This window comes from Dermacentor silvarum, chromosome 3 (assembly GCF_013339745.2).
Source record: "Dermacentor silvarum isolate Dsil-2018 chromosome 3, BIME_Dsil_1.4, whole genome shotgun sequence".
NCBI classification, from domain to species: Eukaryota; Metazoa; Arthropoda; class Arachnida; order Ixodida; family Ixodidae; genus Dermacentor; species Dermacentor silvarum.
In genome coordinates, this window is record NC_051156.1 from 188379231 (window position 1) to 188399309 (window position 20079).

The following is a 20079-nucleotide window of genomic DNA, read 5'->3' on the forward strand; positions in this document are numbered from 1 at the left end:
CAAGACTGAAATTTTTTTTATTTTCCAAATAAAAACAAATTTCGCAGTAGATATGTCACATTTTTTGTAGTATTTTCTTTTTTTTTTACATCTAGCATTTCATTAATTTTTTTCACGACATCCACGAGAAAAATGCCCTCATTGTCACTACAAGCTTTGCTGTTGCAAGTGGAAGCAGTACAAACTTCTTTTTTTTTCCCACTCAGTCACTTACAAATACAAGCATATAAAAAGAAAACCAGACTACAAAGCACACACACTTGCAGAGAACTGCAAATTTCCGCAGTGCTCTTCCTTCTGCAGTTGTAAGAGGAAGATGGACTTTGACTGCTTTATCTCCTGTTTTATCTTGTGGCTTTAACCATGGTAATGTCCTATTGGTCATCACCGTACAGCTAAGTTGAAGGCCTTTTGCAAGACAACCTCAGTGTACGTTACACGTAAAACGTAAAGCGCTTCTTGGCAAGGCAATGCTTATACAGTTGGAAGACTGAAGTTGCAGTCATTCGCAGGTCTCTCGAGTTGTAGTGAAGAGCCCCAACCAGAGTCACATGTCAGCATGTGTTAGCAGGCGTGCCAATGTGATCAACTGCATCTGCCAGAGAAGCTCCCACATCAGATATCCACGAGCACGGCACACGGGGCTCGCCAGTGAGTGGCAGTCAAAGATCGCAGTTCCTGGGGGCATTTCAAAACAAGTCATGGCTTGGTCTGATGCGGACTGCAACTGGTTCTGGCTGTGCGACACTGTATTGCAGCCAATGAAGGCATGCCAGTGCATCTAATCTGGGCCTGTGCCACATTTCCTCACGTGACACGACGCGACGAAACACAGTGGCACGAAGACACACAATGACACGTGCTTCTGATTGTGACCTCAAAGCTCCGCACTAAATGTGTACACTTAATAAGCTCAGTCTGATGAAAAAGAAAAGTGTCAAATAACACGAAGAAGACAGTTCCATACATGGCAGATGTTAAGCTGCAACAACCAGCAACTTATTCGCACTTAGGTGTCAGGTGTAGCAGAATTAGCAAAGCCTAGAAAACGTTTCGAGTTGTAAAGAAATTTTCAAGTGGCAGTAAGCAGCTGTAATTGATGTCACGGCAATCTGCATGATTAATGGTGAGTTGAAGGTGCTTATATTGTTGCCTACAAGCTTGGGGATGAATCGGCAATCAATATAGCACCTTAATAGAATGTCTCAATTAAAAAGAAAAGAACCATCTTTGCATTACATGACAATAAAGTCAAGGAGATCTTTTTTTTTTTTTTTTTGTAAACCAGTCTGACACTCACAACTGACCGAACTGTACATATTGTAAAGTATGCAAAAGCGATCACCTTGTTTTTCCCAGCGTACAATTTATGCAGCGTAACGAATCAAGTAAAGCAGGCTCGAGATTCCATGCAAGCGACATCTGAAGGTAGAGAAAGCAGACACGTATGCACACTTGCCCAATGTGCTTGGACGGAAATTACTTTAGCACTGAATGCAGGTTTGTTCAGAGAGAGAGAGAATGAAATAAAGAAAAATAAAAATACTGGCAGCAAGAAACAGTCAAGTGGTCCACAATGAAACAGTTCTGTGCAGTGTATGGCATCCAGCAATGGGACAACCATAAGAAAAAAAGCTTGAGTGGCTGAATTTCGATTAGGAAAAGTGGTCACTTCTGTACACTGAGGATACTACTGCAAATATGTGTATACGATGCTAAGCCATTTGTCACATACCAGTTACAAACAGGGTATGCTAGCTTAAGTGTTGACCTGCACAAAGTCGTGGATCCTCACATTTGATTATAGGCCGAGCACGAACATACGGGATCGGACCGACTCTCCTTCCGAGCATCTCACTAAGTACACTGCGGCTGTTAAAAGCCAACTGTAATGAAATTTCGAGTGTGTAGAAAGCGTAGTTTCAGACAGCATAGATATAGAGCAGCCTCCATGAAAAATTTTCATGTTTGAAATGGGAGTGGATGCTTCATGAAAAGCTTGCAAGAATGAATGTTTCCGATACTGAAATCAGAGAAAACGCCATCATTTCCAATTTGCTCGAAATGCTGTAGGGAGTCTCAGGACTTTTGAGAACCAGGGGCAGTATTCCTGAGCTGTGACTTAAAGTGATACAATAGTTTCAGCAAGATTTTGCATGAAGCATAAGGTTGACAGTGTTCCTATAGCGAGCTTCGCACTGTGCCAGGAATATTGTTGGCCGTATACACTGATGCGTCCGTTGCAGAGTCATGCAGAAGCGACCGTGTCCCTGAAAGTGATCGCTTGAGAGTACCGCCCCAACGCAGGCACCTGGACATGACCTCCAAGATCAGGTGGCACCTGTGGCAAGCTGAAGGTCTCAGAGGCAATGTTCCAGGTTACGTGTCATGTCCACTAACCACTGCGTTATCTGCCAAGGTGCTATTCAAAGGTTGCTAGTAAGAAAATTAGACAATTACCAGCCCTGCAGATCTGCCAGGATCTCTTCGATACTGTGAGCCATTCATTAATGAAATGAAATTTTGCTGCACTTGGCCTTTAATCAGTGAACGGTCCACAGACTCCGCCGTTCATAACCTAAGAGTTCAACAGGGACTAGCAAGAATCAGTCTATAAGTACACACAAGTAATGCTTCTCAACTGCATACATATAACAACAGATAAATCACCGGGTTACCATGCAGCCGAAGCGCTACAATAATAAATAATTCAACCAGGCTAAGGAAGACAAACTAAAACTTTAAAACTTACTTCCAGCCTGGCCCGAATGCAAGTAAACAATATCGTCTGTACGCACGAAAGAGAAAAAAAGGACAGCTCGCCAATGCAAGTGAGAAAAGTGCATAGTAAAGCCTGATGAAGTCAACAAAGGCAAGACCGCTGGCAAAAAATGTAAATAACGCTCCTTTCCCTAAAGATGCTGTGATGCAGTCAAGTTTACCAGCATCATTTGCTTAACTAAAACAGAAAAATACGCAAAGGATAAAATTTTCCGGCAGAAGTAAGTGACAGTTGAATCTGGGTATTTTTAGTTTTGCCCACTCACCACTTTTTTTGGCAATCACAAGACAGTCAGGTTGCAATAAAAGTACCTGACGGCAAGGCAGGCAAACATGATACATAATCCCATATTATGTCACCTATCAAGACCTTACCTATCATCTCGTAGACTAGAAGCACCTTGCAAATCAACACACACTCTTGTAATCCCATGCCAAGAAAGTGAAGTGTGGCAAGAATGCCAATGTTCTTGCCCAAGGTTCTCACCAACTTTTGTAAGAGGAAGTCTGTAAGGCAAGGCAGGGATTTCACTGCAGATACTCTGAAGTCTTCACGACTTTACTTCCCCGTGAAGACTTCAATGCAGTAAATTTACTGCAAAGAGTTCAATGTCATCTATTCACTTTGAAGACTTCAAGCAACGAGAAGGCCTCACTTTGAAGACTTCACAACAACTACTTGAGTTTTCAGCCGCGGCAATGAGCAGCAAAGATCCAATATATGAATAAACAATAACCAAAAAGAAAAGAAGGTGTTCAAGAAAACTGCACGTGGAGAGACATGTACATATTTACGAACATTTATGTGTTCAGTTTAAAAAGAAAACACCAGCTGAAACACAAGCAAATCTGTTCTTTATGTGCTCAAGGGAATGTAGTAAAGGCAGCAACTGCTTCCGACCAAAGCAGAGTACGAATTGCAACATCCTTCAGAAAAAAAAAAAAAAGGACACTCGACCACAGGCATGGAAGACCATTCAATCTCTTTCACTTCAGGCTTTTTGTTTTACAACGGAATCAAGCAACATAATCCCGTCGACAAGCGGCATGTAACAAGAAAGAAAAGGAGACGGCTAGCAAAGCATGTGTTCAAGCTAAAACTTGACAGTCTTCCTTTCCTGTGCATAGCAGATCACTTTTAATTGAAACGAGGTTCTAAATCATGAAGATTGGATTCTTGATTGAGAGAACAAATTTGCAGGCAGTGACTGGAAACCTCGTAAGGTTATCTGTGGCCATGCAGTTTTCCTGCAGTGCTGGCATACCAACAACACAAAAATTTTAAGTACTGTCGACACACGTTAATCCGAACTCGTGGGAACACTGATTTCAGTATAAATTGTCAGAAGTTTGAATTATTTAAAGCTGAATAAACCATGTTCCAAGGCAGAGCTGACCACACAAGCCAATAATATATGCACCTGCTTGCGGTGAAAGAGACGCATGACCAGAACACGAGTGCAAACAGATGCATGCACTGCCCAGATGTTTTGTCTTTTTTGAGATGACAGGATCACATGCATCCATTGACATATACACAGCACCAGGAATATCAAACATGGGCATGTTTAATTTATTCATACCCTAATTTTTGGCCACATGTCCTTGCCTCAGGAAACCAGAAAGTTTCAATAAAATCAGATCCTTGTTTGGCATACAGTTGAACCTCATTATAGCGAAGTTGCAGTTGACATGAAAGTACTTTAGTTACATCTGATATTCCTTTAGGCGTGCATACTGATATTAGCACACAAAAAATTGTGACTGAGTCTATGCGAAAGAAAAGCAAATGTACATGAAGCCTCCGACGGGCGAGCAAAGCTTCACCAGGCAATTTTGATTGCCTGTTGGCGGCTTCCTGTGCCGATGCACCGAAGGTGCACAATGTTAAAATAGAAATTAGCTTTGCACTGGACAATACGTAACCGTGCAATAGGTCTGAACACATGGGGTCAGCAAATTAACTTGATGGTTGTGGGACAGCCAAGTCATCAGCCAAAAGCCTGCACGCACGTCCGGAATGTGCCTTTTCAAGCTGATCTGGCTGAATGGCATTTTTGCCACTGAAATAGTACTTATTCTGAGCTGTCATGTGAGCAAATATTTGCTTCACTATAATAAAACCAATAATGTCTGGCACCTTGCATTCTTGGTTTTGTTACAGCAGTTGAATGCTCAATGAAATAAAACATGGCAAAATAAATTTTAGATTTGCTTCGTAATATCCAATAATTCAATACTTTGCATTTGTTATATCAAGATTCAAATGTATAACAGTTAAGAAATACATGAAAACAGCCCAGAAACAGTTTTAATATACGTGTTAGAATTATCGGAAATTGGATTACTGTGAGTCTACTGTTATTACATGCTAATCTTGCAAGCAAGGAAGAACAAGCTGATAAAACGAGCAGGCAGACATGGAAGAGCAAAGGCTGTGTAAAGATAAATCTTGAAAGTCCACTTACTACATAAATCTGCACTTTCCAAAAGGGGCAGGCACAAGCAAACGTTACACCGTAGCATTCAAATCTGAGAACGAATTTGAGGTGTAGACTATGCAAACATTAAATTGTCTCTAAAAATGCTTTTTTTTTTAAATTTTTTTGAACCAAACGTTGTAAACTTAACAACACGTACACTACAACAGACAATAAATACGTACATGCTCTAAGTGCCTGTGAGGTGTGCATCACACTTATCTTTTCTTTTTTTGCAGAAAAATTGATCTTCATGCTGCATTAAAGCTCGGTGCAATGACATGTTTCCACTGAAATATGTCAGACACGCAAATTTCGTTGCCAGAAATAGGCACATATTGGCAGCAATTCCACGTAACATACCTAAAAATACAAAGAACTGTCATGCTCTTATGCAATGTAGCCGTCGCCAAATGACATATAAATTAATCATGCCCATGAGCTATCACATACTTCGCGAACGAAATACAGCAGAAGACTTGCAACAAATGGTGTCAGAGAGGCTTCAAAACAAAGCAGTTAAAAAAAAAAAAACTTGAACAGGTACAACACTGCAGCCACACTTTTTTTGTAATACTTTCTCAATATTTTAGAATTCTTTCAACAAAATTCTGATTGGAGGCATCATGGTCTGAAAAAGTTGAACGAAAGCATGCAAAGTGACTCGGTGGTACGCTGTATGCTGTAGAAGCTATTTAAGTGAACAGCGGATCTGTTCACTCTTTTCAAGCAATGAGCCTCTCACATCAAACTGCACAGCCACAGGCAGCTAGCTACCCGGAAAATTGAGCCATTAGCGAAATGTTTGTAACCGCATTCCTCTTCACTCGTTACACCGCAAGTTTACTAGGACGTTTCCTGGACAGCAGATAACGTGGTGCCTCAGCTGTTAAGTGACAAGTGTAGTTGCTACGGCGTACAATCACAACGTACAACACTTCAATCATCACAACAGGCTCCGCTACATTCACTTCTTTTTCATTTTTCTTTTCACTTACAGTCCGCAACCACCGAAAAGAGGCGACGGTGAATGGTAAAGACCAGCGACTGAAACCGGCCCGCCACAAAGCGAGTCACGCGAGAAACACGAGGGACCGTTCGTCACATGTGTGTGACACAAGGTGGCGCAGTGCCGTTGCCGCCTTGCCTGTCGGCGGCAGGGCCTTCGTTCCCGAAGGCATCGACCACTATTGCGCTATCGACGCTGGTGTCTTCCTGGGGAGATGCGAGCTGTAAGGCACTAGGTTGGAGAATGCAGTCGCCCGACCGGCGAGGACCGCCGCTCATGATGGAGGACTCTCGCGAGAGCGGTGTCCACGGGGATTGGTCCTTGAGCTCTTCCTGAAGCTCCTTGTAAGGAGCCAAGCCGCTGAAGAATCTCAGCTGAAGCTGCTTAAAAACAAAACCTTGCACAAAGTAGTCCTGCAAGATGTAGAAAGAAAAAAAAAGCACACTAAGAATGAGATGATCATGCACGCAGTGCAAAACCCAAATGAAAGAGTTACAGCATGGTTCATGGTATTGAAGTACAATCAAAGGATCACAAAATCATAGATGGGACACGTGCTTACTAAGGCTTGTTTAATCAAAGCATGGAATAAATAAACAGGCGATTGGTGGAGCAGGCTGAAAGGAACTAAGCAGGCAGAAGAAGGGTAATTTCATTGCCTTCCTTCTGCCTTCTTCGCCTATTACCTGTACATACATTCCATGCTTCGAATAAACAGGCTCTTAGTTAGCACTTATCCGGTCTTGGTCTACATGTGTAATTGATTGCGCTTCACTACCATGAATAAAGTATTTGTTTTTGAACCAAAGTTTTAACACAGTGCAAATTTTTTTATATAACTAACCGCTGAATCTAACAAGAAAATTTTGAATCACTTGTTCCTGTCATGTCAAAACAAACATTAAGGTTTGTCTACATGCACACTTTCACTGTAAAAGCTTTTTTCTTTCTTTTTTTTGTTATTACAATGACCCATGTCATTTTGCTGTGCCACTGAGCTCATGTTCTAAGATGGTTCAATTGTGCGGCGACTATCTTTAATTTGGAAGACTTACTGTGGGGTATATCTTCCCAAACATCTGTGTTTGAGAAATTGTGTTTTTGCTTTTTGTTTGTCAGTTTACATTTGCATAGGTCTATTGCAACAGGCCATACAAGGTGTCAGGCCTGCTTTATAAAGGTCTTGGTGGTAATGAGAAATAATTTGCTTGTTGCAAGTTAATAATTACAGTTGCTGCACTGTCTATGCATGAAAAAAAGAAAAAGACTCTTTTCAAGTAGATTTTATACAAAATGTTGCTACATTCTGTCATAGGAAACCCCTAGGTGGTATAATGTAATGATTACTTTAATTAAATTCAATTCTTTTTTAATCCTTCATTGATCATGACAATGTAGGCAATGCACCACTTGAAATGCACAAAAAAGAAAAGAAAAAAAAATTGGAATGGAATCATTCGGGTATCCAAGCTCAATCTATGCCTTCCACAACACACGGAACTGCACACAAGTCCACTCCTTCTAAATTTGATGGTGCCGGCACTCTATGTTTCAATATTGACAGTAAGGACAACTAAAAAGTACCAGGGGCACAAAATGTCTTTTTAGTGAAAGCCACCTCCTTATAATAATTGGTTCAAGTTGCACGTTAGATATTTAAGGTCAAGCGAAGTAGCAAGAGGCATCAAACAGGCTGATACCTGGAGATAATTGAAATCTGGCTTGGATATGAGCTTCTGAAAACAACCTGACAGCATGAAGAAACTAACCACTCGTAACTCAAAAACGCCGCTGTTTCGTCTTAAGGGTGAAGCATCAACAGCAGTAGCAAATTATTAGACTACTACACAAAGTAAGGCTCGTAGTTTTATGGGCAGTATAAATTGCAGTAAACATCCATTTCATAACTAAATATGCGTGGTGTCACACACCTAGACACAGAGTTCACTCTGTGACCACAAGCCCTCGCAGTCACAATGCTGGCGTGATGAGTAGCGCGCGTACTTGTCCCAATGTGAACGCTCGGTGCTGCCACTGCCTTCAAAAATTTGACTGTGTCTTGCGTCCGAAACTCAGCAGATCATGTGACCTCTAACGCTGGGCACGCGGGAAAGTAGTGAGCCACCAGTCTTCCCGGCTCGCCCTCACATGCTTGCCCTGGCATCTAAAAGCAGATCACGTGACCTCCAACCCATAGCGAGCGGAGAGAGTGAACTCTGCTGGCTGGGCTGCACGGGCTGTGCATGAACTGTCGCACTGGGAACAGCCCGGCGGCGCCAACAGTGACAAAATGAGACTTGAGTGTCCACAAAGTAAATTGCTATCACAATAACATTAAACTTCAGCACTCCTGCAGCCACACCACCTTGCATAAATGGTGATAGCTTACCTCCAGAACGTAAGCGATGATGAAGTGGCCCACAGCAATGGTGACGCAGAGCATTCGGAACTTCATATCTATATCCGTCATGTCAAACTGTGGAATATGGGAGAGAAGAAGGAATAAGGAAACGTGCTTAGCAACACAGGTGTGATAAGCAACATTTCAATTGTACAGTATAGCCCACTGTAAAAGGGAACGCCACGTTGACACTGTGCTTTCAATTGCAGCACAGACGTGGTGCAAGAACCAGCATACCTTATTTTATGGACACCAAGGAGAAAAAGGTTCAGCTGTATTTGTAAATTATGTTCCTACAATACCTAAAAAGCCACTACTGCGAGAGAGGTTTCGATAAGCTAGAAAAGGTGCAAGAATGAAAAGTGGGTGGTGACGCTTTCTTGAAGTTCATGTACCAGCTTTCATTGATGTCATAGACTTTGGCGGCGCCTGCTTGGCTTGGTTAATCTTTTATTGGTAAAGATGGATTATGTCGCATTCTGAAGGAACTAAACTCTGAACTTGAACAGTTCCAAGAACCTTTACTGCATCGCAATGACCCAAATAGGAGAAAATACTTTGAAATCCATGACTTTACACTGACGTACCGGCACAAAATTCAGGAAATGGAATTTTTACATTCACTTTAGCTTTCGTGTATTGAACTTCTTATCGTGAAATTAATATCTGAAAACAGTTTTGAAAGAGTGCTTTATTAGTCTAAACTGATTTAGTGATTCTCTTTAGTGTCCTTGTAAAGAGGCCTCACAACATTTGTTGAACATCCTAAATAAACTTGCTTATTTACTGGACAATAGTGTCATGAGCATCTGAGTCAAATATTATTCCTATACGTACAGCTGAGAGCTATCAGTTCACACCAAAGGCTGCGTGCCTGCCATTTGATTCAATCTTTCAAAACCCCTGCCACGCTTTATCCGTACTCTTTTGCAAGAGTATAAACATCTTTCTTGCATAGTGCAGTTGTGCATCACTTTTGCAATAAATGGTTGAGATTGTGTGCTATAAATAAATGCTTAAAATAGTGCTTACATTGTTTTATGTAAAGGATTCTGCAAAAAATGTTGCCATTTCTGGGCAGTATTCAGGATGAAGACATGAGTAAGAAGAACAAGGAGATCTAAGGGGCCGTCCAGGAAGCCTTCTACTGCAAGAATTTTTAAAAAGGACTTAGTAGTTTGACTAAGTAGTTATCAAAATCGCAAGATGCATTTGACGTCAAAATACTATTTCAGAAATACTTTGCAGCAAAAAGTACTTCGATGCATTCAGCAGAAGCGGAGTTCGCAATGCTCCCGGTCCTTCTTCAATGTCTTGCACTGACAAGGCTACGGCGGAGCGGGGTGGTACCCACAACTCCCTGCCTTCTGAATGTCACCGCGACGAGCAGTTCAAATTTGATTTTGGATGTTCACATAAGACGCCATTACTTCCGCTTCTGGCGCCTACAACGCAGCAAACTCTGAGCCCATAACCTCAGCTTACGGTCGAGTTCACGGGGTCACATCCCTTTGCTGTGCTACAGTGTACTAGACATCTACGCACGGCTGTTCTCGTATCGAGTGACATGAGTAGCATATTTGCTTTCGCACTTATCTCTACGACAATCACACAATTTCTGAGAGTTGAACAATTTCATCATCATGTTCGCTCGTACGATGCCGGCATTGCGCACATAGGCTAAGCGATGGATGCCGCACTCCAGACTCGCGTTGAAAGGATTCCTAACATAACAAGCTTCCACCATGATGGCGACATGATGGCTGTGCAACTCAGGAAGGAGCGATGACCTGTTCGTCAGATGTTGGTGCTCAAACCTTGACTCACGTCACCCACAGATACCAATTAGAGCAGGCTGCTGTCCTCAGTGAGCCGGCTCGTTGCAGTACCCCGCGACAGCCGTAGTATCTACACTACGCTGCAGACGCAGCTACATGAAACTGTAGTGGTTAATTACTATGTGCACAATGGGGCTGGAGAGTGTGCTTTGCACTTATGTGCTCCAGTCTGGCCGTGCTACGTGGTGCGGACCAGCTTTGTCCTGCACCAGCTTGACCGATGGATAGCAGCCGCATCGAAATTGTGCATTATGTGCAATAGCTCAATACGATGCGAAGTGTGCCAAGGCGTCTAGCCAGGAGCGCCCAGGAGTGAGCGTGCGCTGGTAAGCGTACGTGTGGTCTGACTCCAAGTTTTGCATGGTTTGAGGCTAGTTGAGTGTTCCAAACTAGTCGAAATTAGCGAAACCCGACGGCTACGAACCTGATAAGCAGTGTGGTCAAAGTCTCATTCTTACATGGGCGGGCGCGGGCGAGCATTAGCAGACGACAGTCGGAGACAGTATGATAGTCGTACTTCCAGATGTATGTAGGTAATTCTTATACAAATTCGAAACACATTTTCACTTCAGCCTGTTTATTAATCTGCATCAATGAATACACACAGTAACGGTGGGAAGAATTGCACCGATACAAACACCCATGCAAATGGTTCAGGACCCTTCAAGATAGTAGACCCAAACTTAGTAGACACTTTTCACCTTGCATGCAAAAGAGTTTGTATTCTGCATGCACAATGCCACTGAAGCTATGTTTATGGTGCGTTAAGATCCCTTTAGGACATGCAAGCTGTTTGTATCTCATTTCTGAAACTTCCTATTAATATGCGATCAGAAGGAAGTCGGAAACATTAGAAGGTGAACACAACAGCAACCAGGACCAGCAAGCAGAGGCGAAGAGCAAACGTCACCCATGCAAGGACAGACACTGCACTTACTTCGAAGCCAGCGATGAGAATTTCTGTGGGGTAGAGCACCAGGTACATACTAAAGGCCGTCATCACCACCAACGCTGATATGAACAAGTCTGAGAAAGATAGAAAACACATTCAACGTACACTTCATTCCAGCATACCTATCTTTAAAGAGTACGAATATCTAAATGTTAGCTTATGCAAAAAAAATAAGAGTCACAGTTTCGCCTGAAAGGGGAAACACTGATAGCGATAGCAAAGAATTAGACAATTGGACAAGTGAGGTTAAGTTTTATTGGCCACATAAATTGCAGTAAGCCTTTGCTTACTAATTAAATAAACAAGCATGGTGTCACTCCCACACAGACGAACACGAACAGATCTCACTCGATCACTGAAAGCACTCGCTGTCACAACCAATCACCCTGCCGGCGTAATGAAGAGCACCGGCAGCGTGGATCGAACATTTCGTGCTGCCTCTCACTTCCCCGCATCTCCAAAGCTTAGATTACGCAACCTCCAACAATAGGCATGCATAAAACAACCAGCGGTCTGCCTTGCACTTAGCCTTGGAACCCACCGCAGATTACCTGCAAGGCACGGCCCGTGGGCAATGTATGCGCTCAACCACGCGCACAGCCATGCACAGCTATGGCCTGCCCTAGCTCGTACTTGGTCACATGACCTCATACACTGTGCAAGCAGGAATATGGCGTGCATCAAGCCATCTTCATAGAGTTATTCTATATGCTCCCTACGGGAGTGGAGTTGCGCATAGATCTGCCATCTTGCCTGCCGACGCATCTGTGTTAAGCAGAAAAGCCACTCCTCTTGAATGCAGGATACGGCGCGGCTCAGATGTCGAGGCTTGCTCCTACATTCCGCGAAGGCCAGGTGGCGTGGCGGGCGGCAGTGCACAGAGGCTCACGACGACGGTGGCGTGGTGGGTGGCAGTACAGGCCATAGACACTATGATGCAGGCGTAGCCGTGAAGTTGGCTTTCCCTCAAAAGGATGCTTTTTTGCCCATGTGAGCAGATTTGGCAAATAGGGGCGCGAGCGGCACGTTCAATCAGATGCGCAACTCTGCTCCCCAAGGGGAGCATATACAGTAACTCTACACCATCCTTCTGGACTCCCCCTCGCACGCTTTCTCTCGCACCCACAGCATACGGCGTGCAGGCCACTCATTCTTATCGCACTTGGATTTTTTATGGAACATCACGGCGACAGTAATAATTTGCCTGGAGTGTGAATATATTTGCTATCGCACTAAAAGCAAAATTATACATTTTATCCTTACATACTGTCTGAGAAGCACAGACATCAAAATATAGTATCTTTTAATTTTTTGCATGAAATAATAAAAATTTCACTTCTAATCATGATGCACAATGTACTATTCTCTAACATTCACCCTGTCTTCCATCACCAAGTTTTTCTGCATTAAATAGTGGCAGGCTTCTGTTGCCAAGTGCATGGCGAAAACTCAGCTCTGCGGAAATAGAGGTAGAGGAAGTTTCATGAAAGCAAGAACAATTGGGCGACCATGCCCAGAAAGGCATTGGATCCCCAGAACAGGACAAATGTTTCCCTCAATTGTGAGGCTCTCTATGGGTTTCCCTTGTCTTGCTTCAAGCCAATGTCAGGTGAATGATGATTTTGTCCTTTCATGAAGCCAGGTGTGTGTCACGTAATGCAAGCTGTCTGTCACATTGCAACCACCAACCACATGTGTATGAAAGAATCTTGATGGGTGATACGCAAGAAACTATAATAAAAACTGTAATCCCATGTAGAAATAGCAAACAACTAAAGAAAAGACGAGTGCGCACAGGTGGCACTGTGAACAGAAATCAATTGATTGCACACGCAGTATTCTAGTGAATACTATGCTATATTTGACATCATAGAACCAGCTTAACATCTTTCCATTTTTAGTAATAGGATGAAACTGCGCTTATTAGATAGATAGCTGCCCTTAGTTGCTTCACTTTTCCTTTGAATGCATCTCCGTAGTTTTCAATTCCACGTATTGCATAATTTTCACTTTCCGTCTTATTTTTCTTTGTTGCGTGCTTTCATTGTTACCAACTACTGAAAATCTTCTAGCTGTAATCATCACTATACAGAAAACTATACCACATTATTTTCACACCATTTGCATGCTGTTCTATTGTTACTCGTGGTGACAGGAGCCCAGTCAGGCACACAATATTTTTACTTTTGGCTCCAGCACCAAGAAAATCATGCTTTTCCATGTATTGTCAGAACTGAAAATAAACTTCAAACTTCAAAATGAGAGCGAAATGTTTGTGCCAGTCCTCCCCTTTGATATAGCACTGCCTTGCTTTGCACATGCAGTACAAAAGCCAGCACTCACAGTTGGATAGGATTGTCTTGCGGTACGGATGCCCTCGAGAGAATACCACGGCCAGGGTGATGTACTGGAAGACAGACACCGCAAAAACAGTGTAGTTGTCGTGGCACGCCAGCTCTTCTTGCACATCGGCCCCAAGAACCTGTTCATGTGGGTGGTACCTGTCACGAAAGAAAAGAAAGAAAGGGCCCAATAAACGAATTAATGAATTCTGAAGTCTTACGCGCGAAAACCACGATTTGATTATGAGGCATGCCGTAGGATTAATTCTGACCACCAGGGGATCTTTAATGTGCCAATGCACGGGACACAGGTGTTATTGCAATGTGCCGCATCGAAATGCAGCTGCCGCGGCCAGAATTTGATCTCGCGACCTCCTGCTTAGCAGCGCAACACCATAGCTGCTAAGCCACTGCGGCAGGCGAGAAAGAAAATGGCCCCAGATGGGGCACTCAGATGCATGTATAATAATGGCCACGACCTGTAATGATCACTCCCTTGTTAATTGCTGCAGATCAGCCAGGTAGGAAACAGCATTCAGTCTATAAAGGAGGTGGTTTGGGCATCTGCAACTTTCCGTCTACTCTAGTTTTGGGAAAAGTGCTGGTCTGTACAGGGGATGGTCCAGTATAGAGAAAGAAACAAAAGTTACAATGCAGATTTAAAAGCAATGAAAAAAAAGAAGAATAGAAAAGCTTTTGGAGTTTCTCCAGAGGCACAAATTAGTGACAGCGATAGCAGCCGCTTCCATGCGTGTTTGTTCATTGCCTTCTAACTAAAAAAAGAAAAAAAAAGAAAAAAAAAGTTATTCTGGGGCATTACGTGTGAATACCACAATACGATTATGATGTGGGGGACTACGGATCAATTTTGACCATCTGGGGTTGCTATGTGTGTTCAAATTTAAGTACACAGGTGTTTTTGTATTTCGTCCCCATCAAAATGCAGCTGTGTGACTGGAATCAAATCCACGACCTAGTGCTTAGCAGTGCGACGCCATATGCCTGCTAAGCGATGTGCTATGTACATAAGCAGTGTACACATCAACCCACAAAGTGCTCATGCCACAGTTTTCTTCTTCTTCTTTTTTTTTTTTATAAAAGCAGATTATGAAGCTCACAGAACGTCATCAGTCTTCCTTTTTTTCTATAAAGTGCCCGAATGTTTTTACTTGCAATAGCAAATTATACTAAGTCTTTGCACTGCTTTGCGCCATCTTGTCTGAAGCCTTGTGTGTCATATGTCTGAACAGGCTAAAAATAAGAGAACAGCAAACATTCACAACATCTGCAAATGCAAACGTCTACACTAACATCTTGGAGGCAACAGCTGCCATTTTTCGAGTGCTTACTGGACGGCACCACAATACCACACAATGGACATCGCAGGAGTCTCACCAAGGCACGTAGCAATGTGGCACCGCAGTATCCGACTATCTGCACCTCGTAAGCGCGAGTCTGTCACTAGTCTGTCTATGTGCATGTGAAGCAGCGATTGATGAGCAAGAACATGTTATGTTAGTGACACTATGTGACCTGAACTTGCAATCTCAGAAAATTAAATTAATGAGGCTTAATGTCCTGAAACAGCAAAGTGAGTTATGAAGGGTGCCATAATGAAATGTTTTTGCACAAGCATTCTTGCATTTCGCCTCCACTGAAATTTAGCAGCTGTGGCCGGGAATCAAACCTGCGACCTTGCGCTCAGCAGCAGAATACCACAGCACTATGCTATCGCGGGAGGATGCAAGCCATTTCCGTCATAGTTTTATGTGACGTGCTTCTAGCTTTTTTTCTTCGTTAAAAGAAATTACAGATTACACAGCGAATAAAAACTTACTATTGAATGCTGGAGCACTAAATCTCACCAAGTGTGGCTGTCGTGATTGGCAATAAAATGTTATCAACACTGATTTGTCCTCTGGAAACCTGTGACACGAAGACTCCTGTCCCGAGGCAGGAGATCTTTTCAACACGACGTGAATTTGATCACAAATGTGCGCACTGAGTTATGGGTAATCATAATAACTGAAACAAGGGCACCTACCAGTGTTGCTTCCAAAGAGCCACCATGCCAAAAACTTGCGCAAGAATGACTAGTGTAATCTGACTAAGAATGGACGTCAGTGGTGTGACTCCCATCAGGCTTGACGGGGGTGGCCGCTTATCCAGCGTGGGGCTTGGTTCTGTACGGCCAACTGCAAAAGAGTGTTTTCCCTTATGTCACTGCTCCATGCAAGCTATTGCAAAGACGTGATTGAGAAGCCCTTTCGAAGTAATGGCTAAACAATTTCTTGGGAAGTTACAAATCTCGGGTCATTGCAAAACCTAACGCTTGGTAGGCCATAAGAGCACAGAAATGACAGTGAAAGACAAGCAATTTGGTAATTTAGAACAGGCACTGGAAAAAGATTGACCTCTCCATACCTCTAATCCCCAATGAGTGTCCTTGTGTATGCTGCTGACAAGTTAGATAAGCTGCTGAGGATGACCACAAAGATGCAGTAACGAGACTGCTGACAGTGCTGGCAAAAAAAGTTTAGTGGCATAAATTGGAAAATTGGGTGATGAATTTCGTTAGAGGGCAAGACTGATAATACCGTATACACAACCACGTTTTCAAAAGCTACTGGGCAAGTATTATTGTGTGTACACTGTAGTGAACAGCGTTTTTTTTTTTTTAAAGAGTTGTCTTCTCTTTCTGCCCACGTATTGCCATACTCCTCGGTTTAGAAACATGAAGCTTATCTATATCAACATCTGAACAAGCTACACTTGCTGAGCACACAAGTAATGACAACCAGATTCTTCAAGGCAGGGCATGCTTGTCCTGTGGTTTCACCTATCAACTTGTCTGTTGCCCAAACACTTCCCCCGCCTGCGCTTATCCAATGGAAGCAGGAGTAGACTTGTGCCATAGCAGAAAATGTGTTGTGGAAGTGTGAATCTGATTTCCTGATTAAATTGCATGCCCTACAGCTTGGGCTACACTGCACAGGCACGGCAGAGTCTATCCTTTCTAGAAGCTCAGCTTTACCGTACTCACACAGGGCGGCGAAGAGGGTGATGAGGAAGAGGTCAATGTACAGGAACTCGAGGTCAGTGAGGTTGGAGTAGAGCGAGTACAGTATGAGCACCGAGGTGAACTGCGTCATGCTGTAGCACGCCATGTACTTGAGGATGCCGAAGGAAGTCACCAGTGCTGCACGGCCTTCCCTGCGAACAGATGAAAGGACCGCATAGATTCAGATAGGGCACAGTGTCGGCACTGGAGCAAGTGATGCTCCATTCTTCCATGTGAAGTATTATAAATATAAATAAAATTCAAACATGAACAATTTCGAAACTACTACAGTGCGTTTTTATGTTTCCAGATTCACCTGCGTTCGAAACAGTGTCTCAATTGGGATTTCAAAACATCCACTTAGGACTCCATGTTATAAACTGGCTACGGAGCAATTACACATCATACTTCTATAAAATTATGTTTAACAGGCATTCTGATTAGTCATTTCCGGTTCACGTTTTAAATTATGCTGACAGTATAGTCAAAATTTATTACAATGAAGTTGCATCTAACGCTAAAATACATTCACCACAGACACTTCCACAACGAACTCAGTGGCTGACGCCACGTTCGCCCCTGGACCGTGAGGTGTGGTACAACTGAATAGAGTCGCAGCACGAGATTCTTACCCATGCAGTCACTGACCAGAACTGACACTTCCTGCGTTCACTTGACGCCGAAAAAAATGTCTACATTCGATGCTCAGCGTCAAAGTACAGACTAGTTATTAGAGTGTTTTAGCATAGTCTTACTGTTACCAATACCAGATGTCATGACTGCATGCGTGAAGTCTACCAGGCTTCGGTAAGTTTACAGGGACAGTCCCACTGTATAGTACAGTGTGTGTAACAACATGGCAACACCCAGGCTGCCCGCTTTGATCCTAATTCACCCAAGTTATACTTGCTCTGCATTAAGACAGCAAGAAATAAATGGTAAACTCAGTCATCGCTTCGTCTCATATCACGCTCAGGACAAAGTATAAACGCTGTTTTGTTGCTATTATTCAGATTGGTTTGGCACTGCTAGGCCTAGAGCGACAGCATCGAGGCGGGAAAGTATGTCGATTTCCACCCAACAAATGGCGCCACATAAATGTGCAGTGTTGATTAACGCTAAATGCTGTGCCACCGTGTGTTAGATTGAAATCAACACACTTTTCTGCGTCGGTGCCATCAGTCTAGGTGTGTACAAAAAACTATGATCATCAGCATTGGCTCAAGCGTCGTCTTCTTCCGCAGCTGGCTCGTTGGCGCCCCTCGGGTTCACTGGTGCTCGTGCTCAGCACGCGCTCGTGCCACTGCACCCGCGTTCGTCATCATCGTCTTCTTCCTCAGCTGGCTGCATTGCCACTCATCATTCCAGCATAAAATTTCACTTCTCTTCTTTCGTCGTAATGGGGAAGCCGCGTTTACGGGGTATGAAACGTTGCTTAAGGGGGTATGAGCCATTCATTTTCTTACGTAACGGACAGATTTAATTTTTAAGCAATTTAATTTAGAAGAATCGCAAGCGGCAATGGCGGGCGAATGCTGCTTGCTAACCATGCTGCTGAGCAAACTCGAAACATCGAATGCAAGCAACAATGGCGAACTGCGGGCATACCGTCAGTGACATCGTTCTCCCCGTCGCAGCTGAACGTTTGTGTAACCTCATATTTGAGAAATACTTTAACGAACCCTCAGGATTAATCCAGTGATAAACACCAGGGCCCCACGTTTCAGCTTTGCTGGTTAACTATCTTCGCGGAGTGGAAGGGCCAACAAATTTTTTTTTTTTTGGCAAGCGGCACTTTGATTCGATGTCATGTGGTTGTTTCCTTGTCTGAGACACTCACTTGATGAGCGTGGGGACGCAGGAGATGTTGGCCACCTTTGATGTGAAAGGAGATGCCACAGATGCCTCCGTGTCCGAGAGAGAGATGCCAGCATGTGCTGCCTTCAGGGCCTTAAAAAAGTCCAACTGGTCAAAAAATTAGGGGGGTGGACCAGAAATGTTTACTGACATACACATCAACCATGCACTTCCTGGTTAAATAAATACATTATTCAATTCATTTGACTCTTTTCTTTTTTTTTTGTTCACTGTCAGTAGAAATACAAAGTACAGTCATCCAAGTCTTCAATAATATTGCGCAAGCAACCACAATGGGCGTTGGTGCCTTGCGGTGGAGCCGACGTGTTGCAGTGAATGACAACAACTTAGTAGATGATGCTGCGACTTGCACGCACTTATCCTCACGTATGATTATTAATGTGCTCGCAAGTTTTAAAGAACTGAGCAGCTGCGCAATGGCCATAATGCTAATATATTAGCCATAATGATGATGCTCGTAAATATGTATTTATTATCAGAAGAAGAAAAAGAACTAACTTGGCCTACACAGATGTGATAATGAGACATCTGATCGCATGCAATGGAACTAGATAAATAGGACGGTACCCAAACTGTAAAGACAACGTAGAAGGAAGTCAAAGGCTGCGCAACTTGCATCTGTAAGCCTGTGTGCAAGTGCTAACGTGCGCCACATAATTCTTGGCTTCAGGCAATGAATAAACTAGGTGGTAGTTGCAAATAGCGCTCATTGTTGCAATATTCTCTCTCAGCAATTGTCTTAGTCTGCGCTGTATCCCTATTCGAAGACCCTCTACCAATTATGTATCTGAACAATTTACATTAGGACTTCATTAACGTGTAGCAGGAGGGGACACATTAAATTGCATATGTACAGTAATGGTACAACAAGCTATAGAATCAAAAGGTCGTGGGTGCGATTCCCAGTCCCAGCAGCCGCTTTTCAATGGGGGTAAAAACTTGCAGTAAGCTTAAGCTTCGCCTTTAAGAGTGGAACGCGATAGCGTTACTGGACGCCGTTGACGGCGAAACCGTATTTTCTGCGACATGAGGCCCTGATCAAAATTTATAAAGGCGCAGTTTTCAACATTCCCCTCAATGTTGCCTAGAACCAAAGTACAGCAAAACACCATCAGAATTGGAGGACGCTTAAGCTTCACCTTAAAGAGTGGAACGCGATAGCATTCAACGATCCCTGGCTGCTTATCAGGCTTTTTTCTCGTATATTCAAATTACAATCCGACGCTATCAGGTCTGTAGGTTGTGGTTAAGTCGTACTCTACAATTTTTCTGACGGATTTTACTTTGAGAAATTCAATTTTTGTTCACTAACGCCTTGCGCCACACGAAGGGCCCAC

At 43.2% G+C, this 20079-nt stretch overlaps 1 protein-coding gene across 1 annotated transcript in view; it reads right to left on the reverse strand.

The window, feature by feature from the left end:
• LOC119446283 (polyamine-transporting ATPase 13A3-like) overlaps positions 1–20079 on the reverse strand; it is a 181118-nt gene continuing 161039 nt past the window's right edge. Inside the window, 7 exon segments of the mRNA XM_037710677.2 lie at positions 1–6683; positions 8660–8746; positions 11447–11535; positions 13805–13962; positions 15848–15998; positions 16847–17016; positions 18705–18814. Coding sequence (XP_037566605.2) covers positions 6363–6683; positions 8660–8746; positions 11447–11535; positions 13805–13962; positions 15848–15998; positions 16847–17016; positions 18705–18814 — 1086 coding nt within the window. The 3' untranslated portion in view covers positions 1–6362.